Genomic DNA, 23488 nt, shown 5'->3' with positions numbered 1-23488 from the left:
TCCCGGTGTCTTCAGGGACTTGTAGTCGGGACCTTTTCCTCCACGATGTCGAGCCTTAGTGTCACTCCGAAAGAAAGAAAAGATAGCACCGTTTTAGTTTGTTGTGCTACCAAAAAGTCACAGGGAAGGGAGTGAGGGAACACACGTGCACGAAGAATCAACTAGGGTCCGCTGTGTTTGGGTGGTGAAGGAATGGTAGTGCACGGGAGGGGTGAGGTGCTTTTACGGTGGTTTGGCCCACTTAAATCCCGCCCAACTTGAAAACCTTGATCGTACCTCTGGTAGCCACACTTCCCTTGAAGTGTGGCTGGGCGATGCGCCTTCCTGTTGGCCTCCTGGCTTGTTGGGTTCGTCTCCTCTTGATCCTCTGATTCCGCCTCTCCGCTCTCCTTCTCCGGCCGCCGCCTCCTCCCTCAGATGGTCTCTCTCCCGCTCCGGTCTCCTCTCCGCCTCTTTCCTCCGATGGTCACTCTCCTGCTCCGGTCTCCTCTCCGCCTCCTTCCTCTGATCTGCTCCGCTTTCGTCTCCTCTGCTCTGCTCCCGCCTCTCCTCCTCCTTCTTCGCCGATCTCCTCTCTCTTCCGCACTCGTCCTCTTCTACGGGTAATAAATAAATGCATCACAATTGCAAGAATATGCACATTTTATCAACACACAACCTGCCCCAACAGCAGGTGACCTACACGCACGCTATGTGCTGCAAAAATCATTCAGCGCATTCAAAATTTCTTCATTATATATTTTTCAATAAATACATTTTGGGACTACATGCCCCAGAAGGCCTGCGTTGTATTCACCGGGCCCTGAATATACCTGATTGGCTGATCGCTATCATGTGACCAAACCTCAGTTTTTTTAAACCTTTGGTGTTTGTCTACATTTTGCTTCGTGCTCATTTAATGAGAGAAAACAGAAAGATTAGAAGGTAAGACCGCGAACAGCGCGCTGCCCGGCTTTGGGCACTTGGTTAAATTTCGCCGCATTAAGTATGAACACTGATTCTGTGTTCGTCTACCTTTACAGACATAATTCCTACTCACAGCGTCACACGCTCGATTGCGGTGGGCTGTTCAGCCTTCAGAGTTATTATAAAATGTGAGTATGACAAACCTGATATATTAAAAGCGGCTGGCGCCGCGTTAAAAAGGGTTTAAATGAAATGCAACTTTTTGATTCAGGCAGCATGTTAGTGACCTGGGTTCATTTCGCAAACTTTACATTGCAGAACCAACTTTAAGCACAGTATCTCACGCAAGGTTGCGGTGGACTGTTTGGCTTCTGAATAGAGAAGACTTGTGAGTACCCCCATGTTTTTCTCATAAGTAATGCAAAGGTTTTGCACAAATATATGTAGGCGGACACTGATAAAAGCGTTTATCCACACTTTAGGTCACCAAGGAACTATAAACAATGCCTTGACAAGAGACCATCCTTGAGGCTTTCACTTAAGGTAATTTCACTCCCTATTTTGTAGCACAGCGTGCGTGCGGGCACCTTCTTTTAAAGGACAATCATTTGAATATATTCCTTCTCTGTTGCAGTGTGACACACAGTGGCGGCCACACTACTATTAATAAAAGGTCGCACTCAAGCCCTCAATCAGGTACGATGCATCCAGCGGATGCTCTTTTAGCTTAGTGTTGTTGGTTTTTAATGAATTTGGAGGAACCCTTACTAAATATAGATCCTTCATTTTTCTCATTGATAACAGTTCCCCGTGGAATCCATTTAATGCTGCCCTGATGAGAGCCCTGTGATTTTCTTAACAGGACTCGAAACGCGTCGGCTACGGCACTAGTTCGCATAAAATTCATGTTAATACATTTAATATGAATGTTCAAGTTTAAAAGGAATGTTTAAACTTTGACTCATGTGGTTCTAAAAAGAAATAGTGCACCACATTGTGGAAACTGAATGCATATTTAATATTGGCAAATTCTTTCTGTCCATGATTAACTGTTTTTTTGATAATTGGAATGAAATGATATATGTTGATTTAATGTTCTTTGTATGTCACATGTACATTCGTCCTTTTTTGTTAAGGTTTATTGATGATTAATTCAATGTTTTTTGTATGTTATTTGTACATTAGTCTTTTGTGAAAATTCAGTCGCTAGAGGTTGAGTTGATAATGTTGATTCTCTTGCCCAAAAATAATGTTTTAAAAAACTGATTCTAAAGATACTGACAAAATAAATTGTCTAGGTAAAACTAATTCATTTAGCTTTATCTATTGTTTTAATGAGTGATTTAGTAATACATCCCGGAGGCATAGGTACAATTCCCTTGTTTTACTTTTAGAAGTTGGCATTGCTGTGTGTCTGCCTGCCTGATGTGAATTGCATGTCTGGCTTGTGAGTGACAGGGGCTGGATGGTGTGGGTGGCTCCAGGTGACAGGGTGAGTCAGCCCAGTAATGAATAGAGAGATCCTCATGCAGATGGGAGGGAGGAGTTGCACCTGGGACCTGAATAGGGCTATGCCTTCCCTCCACAATGCTGGCTCTGCCTCCTGTGGTGCGTCTGATCAATGAACCCCCACCTAACAATAGGGAAGAGGAGCCTGGTAAACAGAGTGCTCCAAAACCAATTGCACCTGGTTATCCAAGCCCAATGCTGTAACACAAAGGAAATTGTCCAATAAATGTAAGGGCTGTGACCCCATGAAGTGTTACGTTTGTTCTGGGAGGACACTCTGCCAGGAGGAACCGCCGCTGCGTGCTGGCCTGCCTCGCTGCACTTTGCTGGGGTCTCCCCAGCACCAAAGACTCTCTTATTTTTGCCTTTTTGAGGACATTTGTGGCCTAGCGTCTCGTGAGCGCTGTATTTGGGTTGCCTAAGGGAAGAGGAGCAGGCCCTGCTGCAGTGCGAGGCTGCAAGGGAATTCCGGCATGTGGGATTCCCCCCTGAGCTCCTTATTGAAGCAGGAGCCCACCTTGCATTTGTGTGTGCTGCCGGCAGGTGCCCACCCCGCAATCATCTTTATTGAAAGAGTGGGTGCACACCTCGCACTGCCGCTGTTTCCACGGATTAGTACTATTTAAAAAAACAAAGCGGGAGCCCACGCCGCCGGTTCTGGCCCCCCGCGTGAGGCCGCAGAGAACACAGAGGATCTACAAGAGTGGCCGTGCCAGTGCCCATCTTTTTGGATTTCACAACTGTCCAACAAGTAGAGGGAAGCTGCCACGTTTAGGCCAGCATTCCTTTGGGGGCATCTCTGAATGAGGTAGGAGTGAGATGCACTCCTCTGCCCATCGCAATTGCGCCCTGCGAATTCCGCTGCATTGGCAGCAGCCCTGACATTTGGAACATAGGGCATTTGAGCCCCTGAGAAGGCCAGTTGGCCAGGGGGACTAATAGGTTTGTAGGGCGCCAGGCCCTAAGGTGATTTATGAGTATGAGGTCTATCCTAATGTGTTTATGCCGATGGAGATAGTGTAATGTGTGAATGCCCAAAGTGATACAGACAGAATGTGTTTATTACAGGTGATAATGCTGAGGTCATTATGGTACCAGTAGTTACTGGTTGTTTCATTACTTGTGTTTTACTTACCTGTTCTGATGGTTATGACCAGGGCCCGATTGGCCTGGTCCTGTATATAATCCCCTGTGAATGTTGCCTAGTGCCAGTTGGCACAGTGTATATTATGTGACTATGTTTTGAATGTGTTTATGACAACACAAAGGCTATTTCTTATATAACCTTATTTGGAGTGCCTTTTGTGGTGTGCCTAGGGTGTTGCTGCTGTGTATGTGTGTGTTGCGCAAACCCTTTACAGATTGCCTCCGGGATAAGTCTGACTGCTCGTGCCAAGCTACCAAGGGGGTGAGCAGGGGTTATCTTTGGCATGTAACTCCCTTGCCCTGACTAGAGTGGTGGTTTCTGCCTGTCTTTGGCGCAAGCCTTAGCCAACCAGAGATCCCATTTCTAACATTGGTGGTCAGCGGTGAGGATAGGACCTGCGTTTGGCAAGTACCACAGCGACAACTGGTTGCTCTACAACCCTGCATTTAGATAATCACGCGTTTGGGGATTATTGTTTTTGAGTTTTATTTTAGTTTTTTTCTCCTAAAAGTGTCATTTTTGAATTACGTACCCCTGTTGCAGCTCTTGCACCTAGGTTTCCTGTGTTGCTCGTGTCTCTGAGCGTCCTGCCAAAATAGAGTCTGCCTTTAATTTCTATGGTCCGTTTAGATACAAGTCAAAGTCAAGTCAATGATAGCTTTATTCGATTCCATAAAAAAATCATAAAAGCACATAAAATTACGTATATACAATAAAATTCAGTAATTAATTGATCAATCAAAAAGCAATCCTCTATGCAGTTCTATAAAGTTCTATAAAGTTTTTAACACATTGAGGATCTGCATCTAATAATACTTTTTAAAAACATAGAGACCGTAGTTATGGACATTTCATCTTGTAATAGCTGAATCCTAAGAAAGGCAGGTCTACATTGTCTCAATCCCCATACTTTTAACAAGGGTAACAAGTATCTCTTCCTACTATGTGAGTAGAATTTACAAAATAGGATTCAGTGTATGGGTGATTGTAAAGAGGACTAATCACAAGGGCATGGTATTAAGTTTTTTGACCCGTCATTTATGTCTGGAAAAGTGGCCAGTCTAAAGAAAGTACCAGTTCTCAATCCTGTTAACAACATTCTACTATAGCTGGACCAGTTAGATGATAAGTACAACTGAATGCCCGGGCCCTGCAATAGATATTGGTGTTGGATAACAGACACCTTCTTCCCCTCTGTCTGCCAGCGTTTATCTTCCAGATACTCAAAGCAGGCCTCCTTCAGTGCTTTTCTAGAGATAGCGGATAAAGTAGACGGGTCATTGTAGAGCTCAGGGTGGCCTATGTCTGTTAGAAAAGCTTTCACATATCTTAACCACTGGATATGTTTTGCGCTGTAGGGTTTAACACAGTCCTGAATAATGGCCCTATTAAACTCCGTTTCAGTGGATGACCATACTTTATGTCACAACAAAACTGGGGAAGTCTTTACCAGATCTGATATATGGAGCAAGGCAAGCTCCTTATGACATACATAAGTGGAGGTAGATTTAGGGACGGCTAACAAATATCTCATAAAACTATTTTCACATATTTGAATTTCTGAGCTGTCAGCAGCCCCCCAGATGCCCGCCCCACATATGGCAGTTGACACGCATTTAGCCTTCTATATATCCAGCAAGATGCGTACCGGCCTTCCCCCCCAGTTTGTTTGCAAACTGTTTTACCGCTCCAATGGCCTGGCAAAAAGCCAATTTGCTTGAAGCTACTGCTGTAGACCATATACCTTTTTTATTAAAAACGATCCCTAAATATGAAAAGGTATTCATAACATCTATCTTTGACTGTTTTAAGAAAATGTTGCAAGGTACATTCTTTTTAGATGAGCAGCACATGGTAAAGGTTTTTCCCGATGTTAATCTTTAAACCTCTCGCACCCATGTATTCTGAAAAACTAGTTAGCGCCTTCTGGAGGCTTACTTGGGACCTTGCCATTATAACCGCATCATCTGCGTACAAAAGTATGGGTACCGGAACACCTTCAATGCAGGGGTAGTCCAGATCTTGGTCAATTAAAAAAGTTGCCACACTATTTATATACAAGTTGAATAAAAAGGGTGCCAAAATGCAGACCTTTCATAATTTGAAATTTGGCTGTGCATTCACCGTTTTTACCAAAACCCACCTTCGCCCCTTCCCCTCTATATAATTCTTTTATAAAGTTAAGGATATTAGGGTCAATACCGATATCTTTTAAGGTGTCCCACATCACTTCATGACTCAGACAGTTGAACGCTGAACTCAAATCAACGAAGGTCATAAATAAATTTCCCTTTTTGGCCACTACATACTTTCCCGTGATCATGGCAAAGTTAAGACCTTGTTCGACAGTACCTAAGCCAGACATAAAACCATACTGGAATTTAGAAAGGGCATTTATTCCTTGGCCCATGTATGTAATCTATTCAGTATGATTCTGCCGGCCACTTTCATTAAGGAGTCTAGTAGTGATATTGGCCTGTAACACTTAGGATCACTAGAATGCTATTTCCAGAGGGAATAATCCCTGGGTATCAGGCTCCTCAATTGTCTGGTGGCCAAGACATTCTGAGCTAACTGTTTCATCTTTCTTGTATAGTTCAGAAAAATGGTTAACCCATACGGCCTCCTCTATGGCTATCTCAATTGTATCTGTTTTCCTTTAAACAAAAAAGGGGGCATTTATGGCCTTCCAGAAGGCGGTATTGTCTCTCAATGCACACGCTTTATGGAGAGCTTCCCAGGCATCCTTTTTTAGTTCTAGTTTTCTCTTCTTTACTGCAGCTTTATAACCTAATCTAGCTGACCTTATGTCTGAAATATTTTTGGGTGTTTTTTTAAGAATTGACATTAAAAAAGCGTGCGCTTTCCTACACTCTGAGTTAAACCAGCCTTCAATCTTAAGTCTCTCGCCTTCCCTTGACCTGCGTGTTAATTGATTACAGATTTGACCTGTTATTTTTTGAAAGGCGGATACAACCAGTGCTGGACTGACCTCTTCCTCCAGGCAGGTCATAAAATTGTTTAAATTGCCTAATATTAAGTTATGCAGAACGGTAGCTGGGTCCACCTTATTCCATTTTATGGAATAACCGTTGACTCTAGACAGTGCAATCCCATGGCGGTAAATATTTTCAGCCACATCTATGTTCTGGGGATTATCCACCCCAAAGCTAAAAGATGAAGAAATTGGAAAATGATCGCTCATTGCGTTGTCCTCCGTTTTAAAACTCAGGACACAGCGATGGTAGCTTGTTGTTACTAGTGTGAAGTCGATCACTGACCTAAGACCCCGCACATTAAAGGTTGGTTGAAAGGCCACCTGATGGGTACAAAACTCATTTGCGAATCCTAAATCCCATTCATAAATCAATTTATTAAAAATATTCCCAATCTTTGAGTGCTCAAAATGGGTACAGGGATCTCCCTTAAGATTAATAAGCCTGCATGTGCCAAACTCACTGTGAGGGCATAGGTGGCAGTTAAAATCACCAGTCAAAATGACACACATCTCTTGTTGCCCCAGATCCTGTTGAGTATGGAGGATGCTATTTAGGTCATTAAGTACCTTATCTGCGTCATCCTTTGGGATGTTGTTATATAGATTGATCAGGAGGACCTGTTGTTTCCCTCCCACCTTAAGTAGGAGTAGCTGGTAGTAGTCTCCCCCTGTACTTAGAGTTTTTACCACCACGTTCAACATATTTGATATAAAAATACAAAGACCACCTGAACTCCTGCCCCTACTAGTCTGTTTCGCTGCTGTGAAGAATGTACGATAGCCATTTATATGTATCTCCTTTTTTTCCCAGCATTCCTGTAAACAAATGACGTTAAAATTATCTACAAATGACAGGAATGTGGGGTTATTAACTTTGCTTGATAGTCCCGCTATGTTCCAAGACAGGGGGGTTAAATTTCCCCCTGCCTCCACCTGCATGTGGCTACCGTTATCCTGAGATTTAGGTTCTAAAAGTTCACCATGATCCCCCAACCCATCAATTAAGACCGTTGGGCAGTGAGCCCTATTGCCCGGGTCTTCATGGGCAAGGATAGTTCCAGTACAATCATTGAGTACCTTCCCCTTTACTGAAGGACAATCGATAGTGAAGTTATCTACCCCGTTATCCGGCTTTTGCTCAAGTGATGGATTGATAATGGGATGGGCGGCCCTACTTAAAGGTGTGTTTGTGTTAGTTTGCCCCCTCCTGCATTCATCTATGCTGCCTGATCTCGTTTCCAGTCAGCCCACCATCTCAAGCCAGCTGAACCTATTGGTGGTGGTATTCCCACTCCAATTTTCCATATGTAAAAGGTTCCTGTTTGGATATCCTCCCCACTCTTGGTATCCTGCATTCCCCGCATTACCCCAATGTCTTTTGTTGGACCCGGCCTCGTGGCGTGGTCCTACCCCTCCCGCATGGCGGGCCCCGGACGACATCGGCCCTCCATCCAGCCCGGGTCGGCCTCGGGCACACCTCTGCACGACCTACAAACCACCAGATCCGCCACCCGGCGGCCCACAACCACTGACACGGCACACTCGGGCCGCCCCAGCATTACCGGTCCGGTGCCCACCCCGGACCCTCATTCCAGGCCCGACGCCATCTTGGGCCCATCACGTCACAGACACGTGGTCCCGGCCCAGCCGCGGCCACGGCCCCAGCGAGCCCGCCATCGAGGCACCAAGAGCCCTCCGGGTGGTAGAGTGGCCACTCAACCAGAGACAAGGAGAGGGGAGTTTTGATGGCTCTCCAACCGTCCCCGGATGCCTGGTTTCGATCGGCCTCCGGCCTCCCTGAGCGCTGGCTCCACCCCCTGCTGGGTGTCTGGACACCATCATCCCGGCCCCTCTGACCCCCAGGCGAGAGGGTCCGGACATCAAAGGACTCCAGACCTATATCTGGGCCAGCCCCGTAGTAGGACGGGAGTTGTATCCCAGAGTCGAGAAGCCCTGCTGACGCTGTCACGGCTGACCCTGAGACGAACTCACCTTGCTGCTCTGCCTGGAACCTGCTGGCGCTGCCGCGGTCCATCTTCGTTGTAACCACCTTGGAGCCTGCTGGCGCTGCCGCGGTCCATCTTCGCTGTAACCATCTTGGAGCCTGTTGGCGCTGCCGCGGTCCATCTTTGCTGTAACCATCTTGGAGCCTGCTGGCGCTGCCGCGGTCCACCTTCGCTGTAACCACCTTGGAGCCTGCTGGCGCTGCCGCGGTCCATCTTTGCTGTAACCATCTTGGAGCCTGCTGGCGCTGCCGCGGTCCACATTCGCTGAACCATCTTGGAACCTGCTGGCGCTGCCGCGGTCCACATTCGCTGAACCATCTTGGAACCTGCTGGCGCTGCCGCGGTCCACACTCGCTGAACCATCTTGGAACCTGCGGGCGCTGCCGCGGTCCACACTCGCTGAACCCTCTTGGAGCCTGCTGGCGCTGCCGCGGCCCAACCTTCCGGAACCCCCCAGCTCGAGGATTGAGAGCTGTGCGTAGAGTCTCCTTGCAACCGACCATCTATAAGACTGTCCCGCTACCTTGCCCCTTTGTCACGAGACTTTCCAGATCTCGGGATCTGCTGTACATATTGAAACGATACTTATTGCCAGATAAAGATTGAAAACTCTATCTACGTGTGGTGTACATTTGTAGTGGTGTGGTTACTCTGCTGTACGATTCTAGGAGAGGGCCCTCACGTCGGAGGCCCCTCGACATCGCTCGGTCCCTTCTCTGAAGGAGGGGTAGACCTAGGGGTGGTCAGTCAGACTCCTTCTGCCTCCCCCGGGTTCGCCTTTCTAACATCTTTCATAATCAAAGCCTTGAAAATTGGGTAGAAGTATGAGAGCCGTCTAGTTTCTATCCCTACGAAACTAGTTTGTGTGCTCCATGTGCAAATATAATCAACTGTGCGCCGGTCCTCAAAATTAACCAGCACGCAGTCCCCTTTTATTGATTTCCTCTCGTGTCCTACGCATGGCACCCTACGCACCATTAAAATCTTGCTTGACATATTTCGTGGTAGGGGGCGATTTATGTTCAGCCAATGGGAAACTTTATTTTTCAAAGACCAAGTTGGTTCCTCGACAAACTCTTCCAGTTCCGGTATCCCTGTCAGGACTACTACGTAAGGACTCGCCTCTGGGGGCAAGTTCACAGCAAATCTGCCCTCAGTAGCCCCCCTTCCTCCATGTTTTTTAGGGTGAACAACGGGAGTAATAGATGGATTCTCCTCCCTCCCAGGTTGCTGAATCGGGCCAGGAGGTCTATCTGCTACTTTCTTCTCAGTTGCAGTTACAGGGTTAGAGATTACTTTTTTCGCTGGTGTTAAGAGTTTTTTTGTTTGTTGTCCTGCTTGACCAACCTAAGGGGGTTTAATATTAGGTATTTTATTTGCCCCAGGGTTCACCGGGTTCTTGATCAAACTATGCAATTCATTAAGCTGTTTTTCAATGTTTACTAATCTAATTTCTAGTGGTGCGAGGAGGGTTTTAAATAGTTTCCCCATATTGGCTAAAAGTTGACCCTCGGAGTCCGCCTTAATTTCCACATCTATGCTTGTTAAAACCTCAGCTCCACTAGGGTCCGAAACCATGTTTACTGCTTCTATTGGTAATCGTTCATGCCCTTTCTTACTAGGCTGTTCTTGGCCCATCCCCTGTTTATTGGGTGTATTACGAATGCCATTGGATTTAGCTACTTTAGATTTTTTTGCCCCTGGGATAGTCATGTTAAAATTAATGCTTTTCTTTTTAGAGATTGCACCCTCCCTCCTCTCCCTGGATAAGTTGGTGCTTATTTCTTCTTTTGAGTACTCCATAATGAGTGATGGGGTTTTTTCCAGGTCTGTATCTGAATTCAACGATGAGTCTGATAGGGACAACGAGGTTGATTGATCTCCCCCGAGCGACATACTATGCACCTCCGCATTAACCTCTAAGAGGGCTACTCCCTTTATCGGTTCAGGGGTGCGAGCCGCCGCAAGGTGCCCCATAGATGACCTTTTAGCAAATGCTAAGTCTTGGGATAGCCTGCGTTCCATTATACTGATACCCTGATCGATTACAGAATTTACCCGTATTATAAAGTTGTCTAAGGTGCCTGTTAAGTTTGCTCCCTCTGCAGCAGTTTTACTCCTTCTACCTCGGGTAGACCTAATTATTAGTTAACGTGATATATACCCACAGTTCAAATGTACCTAATTAATGTCACACAGGCATACATACAATTTACTCTGTTGTAAACAAAGGAGGTGAAGGAGGGAGGGCCTGGTCCGGTCTCACCCGGTCTCTAACGGGCTCAAACGGGCCCGCCCTTGGCCCGGGCTTCGCCCGGCGTGCGCCCGCGCGCGTCCCGCGTAACGCGGGCAGTAGGTGTTACTATATAGGGACCGGATGAGGGAAACAAAGAAAGGGGCGGGAAGAGTCTCAGCTGCACCCAATGGTCCGGCGCTAGGGCTGCTGGATCTCGCAGTCCCGCCGCGCCTCTCCCGATGTCAGCTCCACTTCCAAACGTCCTAGTCGAAGTAATAGGTTGGTGGCAAGTTTAAAAAGGTAAAAGATTATGCTCCCAGTCACAGCAAAACCGCAAACCGCTGTGAGCGGCCCCCGCAAAGCGGGGGCCGCGAGCAGTTATGTACTGCAGGCAAGAAAGGGCGGGAAGAGTCCCAGCTGCACCCAATGGTTTGGCGCTAGGGCTGCTGGATCTCGCAGTCCTGCCGCGCCTCTCCCGATGTCAGCTCCACTTCCAAACGTCCTAGTCGAAGTAACAGGTTGGTGGCAAGTTTAAAGAGGCAAAAGATTATGCTCCCAGTCACAGCAAAACCGCAAACCGCTGTGAGCGGCACCCGCGAAGCAGGGGCCGCGAGCAGTTATGTACTGCAGGCAAGAAAGGGCGGGAAGAGTCCCAGCTGCACCCAATGGTCCGGCGCTAGGGCTGCTGGATCTCGCAGTCCCACCGCGCCTCTCCCGATGTCAGCTCCACTTCCAAACGTCCTAGTCGAAGTAACAGGTTGGTGGCAAGTTTAAAAAGGCAAAAGATTATGCTCCCAGTCACAGCAAAACCGCAAACCGCTGCTTAGATACAGTATGTGGGAGTTGCTGGGGTTCTGTGAGGAGAGAGACATAGCAGTGAGTGGGTCAGACACCACGTCAAATCTTCGGGAAAACCTGATCCAATGGCAGAAGGATGAATGGGAACGTGTGCGCAATGAGGAGATGAGGACCCTGGCCGCCCGCCAAGAGGGTGGTAGGTGTGGGGGGGCCCTGTGGAGTTTGAAGGGGAGGAAGAAAATGACAGGACAGGGACGCTAGTCGATAGTGAGGACCCCATAGATAGGGAGTCCCTAGCTGGGTCCAGTGTCGGGGGCAGTGCCCCATCCCTTTCCCTATCCCCAGAGTAGTGGGTAGATAGGACGGAAGAAAGGGAGCATCAGCTGGCTTTGGAGAAGCTCAGGTTAGAGCATGCCAAGGAGATAGCGAGCTGAGGGTAGAGGAGAAAAAGCTAGAGACCGAAAGGGTCTTAGCGCAGGAGAAGATGGCAGTGATCTTGTAGTGAGGGCCATGCCTACCAAATTCAATAGCTGTTTTCTTCAGTGCAACTAACAAGCTTATTCTTGCAGTAGTAGCATCGATCCTACATGAGTGACTTCAAAGGTATATCATCGGTAAGGACGTAAGCGCTGGAGAGATGAGTTAAAGGCCGGTGTAGAACGTTGAGTTCTGACGTACATGCAGTGTAATCAAGACGTGTTCAACTACTCTCCGTGTGTGACTTGGTTATTGGTGAGTACCTGGGCTGGAAGGAAGCTATAACTGGTAACAAGATAGGGGATACGAAGCCCGTACACTAAAAGTGCTCTTCCGGAGTTTGCCGTGGTTAAGCACACTGCTCGTGCGTGCCACATGTGCCTCGGTTGAAGTGCAGAATCGATGCTGGCACTGGTGGAGTCTCAGCACAGTGCCAGCCTGAATAAAATGATTAAAGATAAAGACAGTGACACTGAAAGTCTACATGTCGCTGGACAGGAACTGAACGAAACAGCTTCTAATGGAATATATGGCGCCATTACGCAAATTAATACGATTACGCTATGTGGAGTAAGAAAACTAAAGGTGGACAAGGAAAGCACACAGAAATAGTTCAGTTCACATTACACTGAAATTCACATGCTATGAAGCAGAGATTAACCAGGTGTTTATGAAGAAACATTTCAGCACAAAATCGACTAGTGTTATCTGCTTTCATGTACTTGTAGTGTACAAAGATTTATCTCCTTCTCTAAACCATCAACAAATCATTGTCTCACAACATGCTGGAGAGCAGTCTCAGAAAGTGGGTTGGGTTGAGTTTGCTGAGTTTCCCCAGACGAAGCGGCCCACCACCAAAGCTGCTGCATAAGGGGCCAGAACAACTCCTTAGACAGCCATGACACACAGAGCTCCGATGGAGAGCCAGGACGAGATCCAAGCTCCAAAAGTCATTAAGGCTGACCCCGAAGCCAGCACATCACGAGGCGCTAGAGAAGCTCTTGCTGATCAAGTTCCACAGGGAGTGCCTGAGAGACCACTACTGTCCTCCAATGTATATACGGCTGTTGCATTCTTAAAACCGCCAACTGTGTTTGATACTGCAAAAAAACAGAATATTGCCGATAGATGGATGGATAGAGACTTTTGAAGAGTTCATAGATGCAATAGATGAAAAAGAGTATAAAGTATCTTGAGAAACATGACAGGTGAAGGAGGAAAGAAGCCATGAAAAAGAATTTACAAGAAGGTGAAAAGACATATGATCAAATCGAAAAGGCCTTTAATGTCAAGTTTAAGCCAGTGCCAAATGTGAATTATAAAAGATATATATTCATCCGGAGACCAGGTTAGACCGTTGATGAGTTTGTTGAAAGACTGGATGTTTGGTAAAGCACTGTAAATTCAATTAATTTATGATTAGGAGGCTACCCTCCTCAGAGTGATCAATGGATGTCTGTTGTAAGCATTTCAACGACGAATGCTGATGGAAACTGAGCTTGTATCAAGTCCTCAAGGCCGCTTGCGCTGACTAGCGTACTTATCGCCAAGTGACTGACATGGAGGCAGTAGGTGCCCAAAGTGCATCGGTCATGAGCACGAAAAGTAAGCCATGGTACAAGGCAGAGGGACACAAGGTCTTGTCTCCACAGAAAAACAAAACGTGTTACAGATATGGACTGTCATTTCCACTCGAAGGTAAATGTCCCGCCATTGGACAGATATGCATAGACTGTGGTAAAGCGAATCATTTTGTGACGACTTGCAACGCGAAGATAAAAGTAAGTGTGTTGCAGCGTGAAAACAAAATGGCCGACCAAACGCTACATCAGTGACATTCGATGTACTCCCACAAAGCTAAGCGGTCACACCAATTGAGGCAAATCGACGCAAAATGAAGTTGATAATCGTGTATAAATCATCGAGAAAGAATTCCTCTGTGTGTGTTTATAATGAAAGGGACCATGACAATTGTGCAATATTAATGTTTACTGCAAAAAGGCATGCACATATGGGGCTAGTCGAATGTGAGAAAAAATCCAAAGTGAAGACAATTCAACATGAAGACAGCTGTGCGTCGATAAATATTATGCCTCTGGAGATGTATCACAAATTATCTCCGGTACCACAACTTTACGAATTCAAAGACTAAAGTATACTCATTGACTGCCTCAACGCTCTTCAAAAGTCAAATAAAAAATTTGTAGCCACGATGAAACTTAAGAAAACTGTGGTGAATGTGCATATTCATGTACTTCAAGGAACAGCTTCAAGTGCTTGCTGAGTTTCCATAGTGCTACTGATATGGGACTGATATCAGTGAACTACACTATGAATGCTCATCGTGAAATTGTAAGTCGATATCCTTCATTATTTCATGGGTCGGGAAAACTCAAATATTCTATTTTGCGCAGACCGAGGAAGGAGGGGGGCGTGGGGCTTTCCGACATTCAATTGTATTACAAGCAGCGCAACTCCGAGTATTGGTAGAATGGACACAACAGGAGTCAGAAAAACACTGGTTACATATGGATCGGAGCATTGCAGGGAGGACGATCTGGGATTTGGTATGGAGGCCCAAGAGCGACAGGCCTAAAAAAGTTTATATCAGCACCCCCACCCGCACTACTTTGAAGGTTTGGGACTCGGTTTCCAAGGATGACAGGTGGACTACCTTTCCCTCCCCTTTTACGCCAATACACTTCAATCCTGCTTTCCCCGCAGCGCTAGAAGAGGGTCCCTTTGAGGCTTGGAAGGAGGGAGGCTGCCTTGCATTAACACATCTCTTCCATAACTTCGATCCGCTCACCTGTGACAATTGTAGGAGGGACTATGGGGTTGGGGAATATGAATGGTATCATCACGCACAACTACTTCACTGGGCACTATCCCCTCAGGTGAGAGACGCAGCTACACGGCCCCTCGCGAAATTTGAGTCCTTTCTCACCAAGACCTCCTTCATGAAGGGTGTCATATACGGGTTCTTACTTTCCACTGTGATTTCTCCTAGACCCCGATACATATCCATGTGGGAGGGAGTCCTTCGACAAGAAATCACTGACGAGGAGTGGACGCATTTATGGTCAGATATCGCAAAGTTTAATCACTCCTTGGAACTTAGGGAGGCGCACATGAAAACCATGATGGATTGGTACCTATACCCAGCCAAGCTGAGACAGATATTCCCTGGTACCTCTGACGGATGTTGGAGGGGATGTGGGCTACTAGGGGACTTTCAGCATATCTGGTGGGACTGCCCCAGCATCCGTCCGTTCTGGGAGGAAATTCTTGCCCATATTAAAGAGATGTTGGGTTACTTCATCCCTACATCGATGGCTACTACCCTACTAGGTCTCCGTGATCCAAGTCTCGAACATCAGACTAAGGCAGATAAAAAGATTGTGTGGCTCTGCATTGGGGCGGCCAAGCTCACCCTGGCTGCGGCGTGGAAAAGGAAGGAGGTGCCGGCCACCTCCCTCTGGCATTCACGCCTATGGAAGCTACTGAGTCTTGAGCGGATGGCTGACATCTTTAGGGATGATTTTAAGAACTTTGAATTCCGCTGGGGCCCATTGGTCGCTTTTCTTTCCAAGGGTCTTCCGTCTGCAGTGTGTCCTGCTAGTGTTAGAGCCCTCCACCTCTTCCAGCTATGAATCCCTGACAATATGTGTACTTGACGTCCGTCTTTTTTAAGTTGCTACCACCACTGGGGAGGGTTTTGGGTGGGGAGGGGGTTCCGTATTTTGTTGTTGTTTGTGTGTTTGTTCCTTCTTATCATTTCTTTTACGACAATGCCCACAAGGGAAACTACTTGGTGAAGCACTCCGATTGACATTCCGCAATGCGGTGGCTATTCATTTTAGCCTTGGGACTGTAGGCCACTGTACGAGCCGCTGGCAGTGCGATTGCCTTGAGCCTTCGTAACTTCTCCTCTTCATTTGGCAGGTCGCATGGTATACCCTGTTTCTGTCAGAAGCTGTATCCTTCAGAGAGCTAGCTTGTGTGATAGGGGTCCTGCTTATTTGGGGTTTTGTCTTGCTCCACCATGTTGCATTTGGGCTTTGGTTTAATTGCTACCCCCTGCATGTGAAGATGAGCGGGATTGTCGCATGTTTCTGTTTTAAATAATAATAAACATAACTTTGACAACAAAAACATAGACGAGTTGCGTTTCACTTACAAGAAGCTGTTGAAAAGAAACTTCATTTTTTACTTTTACATGACATCATTGAAAGCTCCATTGGTCTGACACCATGGCTTTCTCCCAATGTAACAGTGCCTAAAAGAGACAGGGAAGGAGCTGTACGCATGCGTCAGGCCAACAAGACAACTGAGCGAGAGAAACCTCACAGTCTGCACATTGCTGATATAATAACTGAATTGAATGGCGCAGAGTTCTTCTCTCGACTCAACCTAAATAAAGGATCTTACCAATTGGCCCTTGAAGAAAAATCCAGGTACGTTGCAACCTTTTCTACGCATATTGGTTTGTTTTGCTACAAGCGATTGAGTTTTGGTATATCCTCTGCTGCAGAACTTTTCCAAGTCGTCATTTGACTTATCATATAGCCTGTAGTAAATGCATTTAACTGTAGTGATATATTGGTATTGTGGGGCTGCACAGAAAGAGCATTACAAAACTCTCATGCAAGTATGTCGTTTGCTGAATGATGCAGCCTTAACTCTGAATGATGACAAATGTGAATTCCACAAGAAAAGCTTGAAATTCTTCAGCCATGTCTTTTGTGATGGGGGTATGAAACCTGATCCAGCTAGCGTGCAAGCATTGTCTACTGCAAATCCCCCACAAGGCATTTCTATGATACAGTCATTTCTTGGAACAGTCAATTACTGTTCTAGATACATACAAGACTTTGCTATGGTCATTGCACCAGAACTAACCAAAAAGTATGTGTCTTTTCATTGGTCAAGTGAGTGTGAGAAGAGCGTCTCAAAATTCAAACAAGCCATTGAGAGCGCCATTGAAACGCCTGACTTTGATCCCAAACTCCATACAGAGGTTGTAGGTGATGCTAGCCCTGTAGGGTTAGGCGCAATCCTTGCACAGCACAAGGGACCGCAAAATGCCTGGAGACATATCGTGGTACATGCCAATAAGAGCCTGTAACAAACTGAACGTGCATACTCGCACCCTGAGAAAGAAAGTGTGGCACTGGTTCGGGCTTGTGAATAATTTCCATGTAAAGCCCTTCACATTAGTGGCTGATCACCAAGCATTGTTGATGGTATATGGCAATCCCACAGCAAAAATGCCTCCTCGAATTGAGCGTTGGGGTTTGAGGTCACAAGAATACAACTACACGATTCTTCATCGTCCAGTGAAAGATCAGAAACTGGCTGATTATGCCCTGGTACCCCATCTAAGACAGTGGAGGATTACATCCAATTTATTGTGAAATGGAGCACACCAACTGCCTTGGCTTTAGAGCAAATATTCACTGCCACGAGCTAAGGTAGTGGCATGTCAAGATTAAAAGTTGTGGAACCAGTATTCTAGACCTCTTACTAATAACAGCGAGTATATGAAGTTCAGAAATGTAAGAGATGAACTTTCAGTAACGCAGGAAGGCCTCATTCTGCAAGGTACATGGATTGTTATTCATCAAAATCTCTGACAACAAGTAGTCGAATTTGCCCAAGAAGGAGATCGAGGAATAGTTGCCACTAAGAGAGCTCTCCGTGATCGAGTCTGGTTTCCGTATTTTGACCAAAGGGTCAAAAAAGATTTGAAGACTTGTCACATATGAAACGGTCTTTCATCTGAAGTTAGTCAGCAACCTTTGATTGTGTCAGAATTGCCCCATCATGCTTGGGAGAGAATTGCTATTGATTTTTTTATGGCCCTCTGGATAATGGACATTATCTTCTAGTTATTGTTGATCAATACTCCCATTTTCCATTGGTAGAAGACCTTTCATCCACTACACATGAGCAGGGTTATTCAAAACCTAGATGGCATCTTTGCGACATGACTTGTACCTGCAATCTTAAAATCTGACAACGACCCACCTTTTAATAGTTGAGAATTCAAAAACTTTCTAAATCATCTCAATATAAAGCATCAAAAAAAGCACTCCCCTTTGACCCCAGGCCAATGGTCTGGTAGAACGCCTCATGAGTACTCTAAAGAAATCTGTTCAGCATTCTGCATTGGGGAAGCTCGACCTCGAAGGTGTTTTGAACACTATTCTTTGAGGTTACCGTTTGACCCCCTCACTCAACCACAGAGGAAACCCCTGCAACTATCATGTTTGGAAGAGCCATGAGAACAAAGCTTTTCCAATGGGAGCGGCTGGGTGTGACAGGGATACATCTGCATTCATCTGCATGCTGATAGTCTTCTTGGGCTGGGAGAGAGGTGATTCACACTTTCATTTGAATAGGTTGTGTCCTGCCCTCACTCAAAGGGCTGATTTACCCCCTACTGATCGTCTGGAGCCAGGAATGGGCTGCAAGGGACTGTTGCACACTTCTGAGGGTTCATTTGAAGTCACCCGTTCATCAAATACATTTTTGAGTATATGTACTGGAGCTCTGATCCCATGTTTTTAGACGCTGCTTGGGACTTGTAGCCAGACACTGTTGGCACTACAAACTGCTCATTGCCATGAGAACTACTGTGCTGCCAGGAGCAACCACTATTTCGACTAACTGCCTTGTTGTGTTGACCTGCTGCTGCTGGGCTGCAGGAGGGACTGCCAATCTGCAACCTAACTGTATGTGCTGTCTGCTGCCTGCCACCTCCTTTTGTGCCCTGAAGTGCTCTCCAAGGGTTTGTTTGACTGCCCCCTGTTCTCTTGAGATCTCAGGGCCAGCAAAGAACGTGTTGCCTCTTTTCCCCAAGACTTCTGCTGGGTGAGCCCATTATACAAGGGCTAGCATGTCACCAGTGCACCCTTCTGCACCAAGGTAAAACTTTGTGCATTACAGGAGAGTGCACCATGGGCCTGCAGTGCAGGGCTCTGACCATCATGGGCCTGCAGTGCAGCGCTCTGACCAGGGGAGTGCCTTTGTGCCTTCTAGGGAAGTGCTCCATGTTTTACAAACCAGCATGTGGTGAGCGTTTTTCTCTAGCGAGAACAGCATTGTTTCCCCTGGAGGCATTACCAGAGAAACAAACACGTCCTTGTGCCAGCGTGCTCACTGCAGCTGAATTGTATTGTGAACTTCGCCCCCGGAGTCTGGCAAGATATCACCACCGTCAGATGCCACCAAGAACAAACTAGTGTGTCCGCTCTGGTCGTGAGACTCGAGGAACAGCCCCCTGAAGACTTGTACTGCTCTGAGGTGATACAGTGCTGCGTCCAAGGCTGCAGAGCTACAGGAGCTGCACACAGCCTTCGAGGCAGGCCTTTAGATTACACGTTGTTCCGTAACATGCGGCGGCCAGCATTCTGAGGCTCATTCCAGCCAGCCTTGTCCTCTGGTTTTAACGCGTATACTGCACGAAGCTCTCAACATCGGGTCCCGCTCCCGAGGCATGACAACATTGTTAGCAAGTTACAGATGCCCTGAGGACAGTGACCCTGCACCCACAAAGGTACTGTGAGGCGGGTTGGGTCGAGCAGAGTGGTAAAGCCGCCCTGCTCTCCTTCACGGGTGGCTTGGTTTCCCTTGGGCAAAGAGACCCGATTCAAGTGGCTCCGGTGGGCTCCAAATTCGCAAGAACGCAAGGGGCATTTCTTGTTCAGCATTGTCTCTGCTCTGGAGATGACCTCAAGAATGGTGCAGGGCCGTCCATAGAGGAGAACTGCTGGAAGACTCAACCTCAGTTACTGTTTAGCGTTTAGTAGGTGCTCCTGCGCCGTACGTTTGGTTTCTAAATGCAATCACTCCAACCACGTTCACTACAGTTACCATATGAAGTGTAATAGGAGCGCAGGTGCGCTGTTACCTATGTTTTCATAGTAATTTATTTGTTTTTCTCTATCAAACCTGCATTATTTGCACTAACGGTGTGATTTAAGTCATTTTGGTCTTGTTTGATGTACAATATAGATTCTATTTTTACTTAGTCCTGCGTGGATTCCCTTTTGGGATTTACTCACTGTGTTGCTGCACTAGTGTGTTGCACAACTGCTCTGCACATTGCCTCTTTAAACTAGCCTGACTTCGCTGCGCCAAGCTACCAGAGGGTGAGCGCAGGTTATCTCAGGTGTGTATCTGGCTTACCCTGACTAGAGTGGTGGATACTGCCTGGCTTAGGTGCCTACCCTAGCCAACCAGAAACCCCATGTCTAACAGTGGTTCTTGTGAATCACTTGATTTCCCAGCATGCTCCTGCTGCAGGACTAGGTCAACGCACTTTATGTAGGAGGACTAGCCACCATTTGTGTCTCAAAGGGAACTGTGACTCTTTTTCTTAGAACATAATTTTTTTTCTCTGAATTGTAACTGTTCACTTCTCCATATTATAACAATGCAGCTTTTTCAATAAATATTTTCCATGTGTAATTTTCAATGTTTTTTCTATTTTTCAGAACAACAATCACATCTAGAAAGTATGAATGTGAAAGAAAGCCATAAAGGTTCCGGAGGAAAGATGAATTTTACTAAAAATATCTACTTAAAAAAACGGCGCAGAATGCACATGAGCGAGAGATGCTTTGCTTGTAATGTCTGTGACAAAGGATTTATCAATGAGACACTTCTTGTGAGGCACAAAAAAGGACACACCAGCCTCAGGCCATATCCCTGCGAAACGTGTAAAAAGTGTTTCACTCAAAAGGCAACTTTTTTACAGCATCAAAGAACACACACTGGAGAGAAGCCGCATCACTGCACAGTGTGTTCCAAGCGCTTTGCTTATAAGAAAGGCCTTGTACAGCATCAACGCATACACACAGGAGAAAAGCCTTTTCACTGCACCATGTGTGAGAAGAGCTTCAATCAAAAGGCAACTCTACTAAAGCACCAACTTATACACACCGGAGCGCGACCTCATCACTGCACTGTGTGTTCAAAGCGCTTTTCTCAAAAGGGAGACCTCGTACGGCATCAAAGTGTACACACAGGAGAGAGACTTCATCGTTGCACTGTGTGTGAGAAGCGCTTTTCTCGTAAGTCGACCCTTGTACTGCATCAAAGAACACACACCGGAGAGCGACCTCATCACTGCACTGTGTGTTCAAAGCGCTTTTCTCAAAAGGGAGACCTCGTACGCCATCTAAGTGTACACACAGGAGAGAGACCTCATGTGTTCCAAAACCTTTTCTGAGAAGGAAACCCTTGTACTGCATCAAATTGTACTCACAGGAAAGAAGCTTTATCTCTGCACTGAGTGTTCCAAGCGCTTTGCTTATAAGGGAGGCCTTGTACATCATCAAAAAACACACACAGGAGAAAAGCCTTTTCGCTGCACTGTGTGCGAGAAGAGCTTCAATCAAAAGGCAAATCTACAAACGCACCAACTAATACACACTGGAGAGAGACCTTATCATTGCTCTGTGTGTTCAAAGCGCTTTTCCCAGAACAGAAGCCTTGTACGGCATCAAAGCGTACACACATGAGAGAAGCCTTTTCACTGCACTGTGTGCGAGAAGAGCTTAAATCAAAAGTCAAGTCTCGTAACACCAAACACACAGGTGAGAAACCTTATCACTGCAAAGTGTCTTCCAAGCGCTTTTCTCAGAAAGAAAGGCGATGTATGGCATCAAAGTGCACACACAGGAAAGAGGCCTTATCACTGCACTGTGTGTGAGAAGAGCTTTACTGGTAAGGCACATCTTCTACGGCTCCGAAGTTTACACTCCAATGAGAGGCCTCATCGCTGCACTGGGTGTGAGAAGAGCTTTACTCGAAAGGTACATATGCAACGGCACCAAATAATACACACTAAACTGAACCCTATCACTGCACAGTTTATGCCAGGAACTTCACTCAAAATGAGCGTTTCTACAACACAATTAATACAAACAAGATAGATCCATTTTCACTGTAACAATCTTATGTCCTGCTTACCCCAAAGTAAGTTTTACTGGAATGTTGTAATTTAGTTAGGGCTTATAGTCAAAAATTCCTAATGGCCAGTGTCCCCTGTAGGGAGCGTGCATATAGTTAATAACCACGAGTGCGCAAACTCCGTTGCGAAGCGCATACACTTCACACATCACTGAGGCACAATTTGCAGCTTTTGCTTTTCAAAAGCGAGCAGCGTGGAAAAAAAGAAGGAGCACAGAGAGCAGATCTTGGGCCTAGCAACATACCACAGCGGAAGATGGGAGAACGTTGCAGCGTGCCTCTTAAACGGCAGGTATCGGGTTGCCGAGGTTCACAAGTTGTGCAGCATCTTTCTTCTTCGCATGACGTTTGCTGCACTAGTTTCTGAGAGAGGCTGCAGGACTTTACAGGCAGCTGTGGCTCTCCGGGCGTGATCCATCCCTTTTTAAATAAAGGCCATGCACTAATTAGCATTGTTCGGTATTTAAGGGCATGATGTGCGGCATACTGATGTTTAAGTCCCAGCTAAAAGTGTTCAAAAAGCAAGCACTCGGTGCATAATGGTATGCCTGTGCTAAACGTATTTAGAGAAGTAATTTCTGACCCTGCCACAAGCATGCTTAGTCATAGGTGCCCGCAGTGAGGCAGCATCATTCAGATGAGTCATTTTCCCGGCTCCATAATTGCAGCTCTGGTCACCTGTGAAGCGTGATTGCGAGCAGCCATACAAGAATGTAAGGAGATATGATCGGTAACCAATCACACCCTTGTGTTATTTCTTTATAAATGTCCAGAGCGTTTCTCACTGCTAGTTGATTCTATTGCACCAACCAAATATAGGTTTCATTTACTACCTCGCTCACGCCGTTACATGAGAGCACAGCCGCAACGCTCCCTTGCCATCTTACAAATCACACACTAAACTACTACTTACACGTCACAACAACTTTGAGCTCACAGCTAGGGCTCTCAGCACAGCCCCCTATTTGCAGATGCCAATGTGCTAACAAATCGTAAGCCCGATGCCCCTCTGCAGCGCACAGAGGTACTCGCCTCGCGGAACAGACTTGCTTCCGTCTTCAGCCCAGGTGCTGCTCACTCTTTGTGGTGCCTAATTACCGTTGGAGCTGCAGAAAGAAACAGGGGCTCTTTTCCCTTCCCTTCATACCTTTTACCACATATGTTTCAGAGTTAGTAGTTGAACTGTGGTTATTGCAGATGTATGTAGACCTATTTTCCTAAATAAATCCTGCTGTATCTTGCATTTCAAAGGGTTCGAGTCTGTGCATTTAAGATCCCCTCCTATAGGGCGCACATTTATTTTTGTGTCGCTCTGTAAGCTCTACAGCGCTCAGGCTTCGGTAGTGAAGAGTGCGGCCACAACCAAATGGAAAGCAGCTAACCCACTGAGCAGCCATGTATCTATGAGTGCCGCCAGGTATAACTTGATT

General features: G+C 46.4%; 1 protein-coding gene across 1 annotated transcript in view; it reads left to right on the top strand.

Moving 5' to 3' along the window:
* Positions 1-23284, top strand: part of LOC144767578 (uncharacterized) — a 45347-nt gene extending 22063 nt beyond the window's left edge. The window contains exon 3 of the mRNA XM_078650995.1: positions 20579-23284. Coding sequence (XP_078507121.1) covers positions 20579-21315 — 737 coding nt within the window. The 3' untranslated portion in view covers positions 21316-23284. The remainder of the gene's footprint in view (positions 1-20578) is intronic.
* Positions 23285-23488: the final 204 nt, after the last annotated feature.

Source organism: Lissotriton helveticus, chromosome 1_1 (genome assembly GCF_964261635.1).
Source record: "Lissotriton helveticus chromosome 1_1, aLisHel1.1, whole genome shotgun sequence".
Classification (NCBI taxonomy): domain Eukaryota; kingdom Metazoa; phylum Chordata; class Amphibia; order Caudata; family Salamandridae; genus Lissotriton; species Lissotriton helveticus.
Note: the sequence above shows the minus strand (reverse complement) of the source record. Positions and strands in the feature narration are given on the sequence as shown.